At 36.7% G+C, this 1607-nt stretch overlaps 1 protein-coding gene across 1 annotated transcript; it reads left to right on the plus strand.

Moving 5' to 3' along the window:
* The first annotated feature begins 457 nt into the window (after positions 1-457).
* Positions 458-1381, plus strand: LOC141050161 (olfactory receptor 1468-like). The gene has a single exon (XM_073546993.1). The coding sequence runs from the start codon at positions 458-460 to the stop codon at positions 1379-1381; it is 924 nt and encodes a 307-aa protein (XP_073403094.1).
* The last annotated feature ends 226 nt before the right edge of the window (positions 1382-1607 follow it).

Consider the following 1607-nt stretch of genomic DNA (forward strand, 5'->3'; position numbering starts at 1 on the left):
CTGTATAGTTTTTCAATGAGCGTTTTCTTCGGGCCCAGACAGAATATCCCTGTTATGGTCAATCAGTAGATCCTCATTGGCTGCAAGGGGTATAAGATGGGTCTAGCCAGAGTAGAAAGCGGGAAGACCAATGAAAGACACAAGCAGGAATGATAGGGGACTGGTAGGCGAATGCCTGCTTTTTATATTAAGACCACCATGGACTCATTAAAAAGTGAAAGAAAAATGAGGGAAAATCCCATTGGAATTTGACTTACATGATTGCCAAAGTCTAAGACATCCGAGAAGTCTATTTTTATAGCCTATAAATGTTCCGTCTCTTTCTACGTAAATTTGGTCATTTTCATTGTCTTTCTTTAATTCTGTTTCTTTCCACCTTTAGGGTGACTTTGGTTCCTCTATAGATAAGTATATGTTGTAACAAGATTCATTTTTATTGACCTCACTGCCTGACAAAATGTGCAATGAGAACCAAACTGCTGTGAAGGAATTTTTGCTGCTGGGTTTTCCTTCATTGCACAACTTAAAGAATCTCTTCTTCTCCCTGGTTCTCCTCATTTACAGCATTATTATAGCTGTCAATGTCCTGCTCATCATATTGGTGAAGATAAGTTCCTCTTTACAGCTCCCTATGTATTTCTTTCTACAAAATCTTGCTTTGGCTGACATCTTTCTCACCACCAATGTTGTTCCCAAGATGTTACAAGTTATCCTTTGGGATGTGGTGTCCATACCGTTCTTTGAGTGTATGGCTCAATTCTACTTCCACAGTGTTGCTGGAATTGTTGAATGTTTCCTCCTCACCGCCATGTCCTACGATCGATATCTGGCCATTTGTTATCCCCTACATTATTTTTCTATTATGAATTTTAGGTTTCAGATACAGTTGGCCGCTTGGTCTTGGACATTGGGGTTCCTTGTGATGGTGTTTGAGATGTTCTTTATATGGGACTTGGAGTTTTGTGGGTATAACACGATTGACTTCTTCTTCTGTGACTTTACACCATTACTTGAACTTTCTTCGTCAGATATCACATCTGTAGTTCTTGAAGACTTTATTTTCTCTATTCCAGTCATTATCTCACCCTTCATTTTTATTATTGTGACTTATATATTTATTATTATCACGATTCTAAAGATGGCCTCCAGACATGGGAGGAAGAAAGCCTTCTCCACCTGTAGTTCCCACCTTAGTATCGTTTGCACCTATTATGGGACTCTTATTGCTATCTATGTAGTTCCATCAGAAGGAACATCTCTGAATAGGTTCCGATCCTTACTATACATTTTGTTGACCCCGTTGTGTAATCCTGTTATTTATAGCTTAAGAAACCAAGAGATTAAAAATTCAATAAGAAAAATTTGTAGAAAAATATTCTAATTTTTTTTTGCTAGGGAAAAATGCCATATTGTCCACAGTTCTTTAGGTAGAGTTTCATTGTAGTATTTCTTGCAATTTATTTTGTCTTTATTTTTTTTTTTATAAAGGAGCCACACAGGGGATAAATACTTCTTTTATAAAAAAAAAAAAAACCTCTAGGGAAACAAAAGTATGCCAAAAATGTGAAAAAGCCAACAAATATGAAAATCGTTTTTTCAGGGAGTCA

Source organism: Dendrobates tinctorius, unplaced genomic scaffold (assembly GCF_039654945.1).
Source record: "Dendrobates tinctorius isolate UK_male_01 unplaced genomic scaffold, ASM3965494v1 ptg000151l, whole genome shotgun sequence".
Lineage (NCBI taxonomy): Eukaryota > Metazoa > Chordata > Amphibia > Anura > Dendrobatidae > Dendrobates > Dendrobates tinctorius.

Bases quoted from the DNA above. Each gene is read 5' to 3' on its own strand.
- LOC141050161 (XM_073546993.1), top strand. From the start codon at position 458: ATGTGCAATGAGAACCAAACTGCTGTGAAGGAATTTTTGCTGCTGGGT.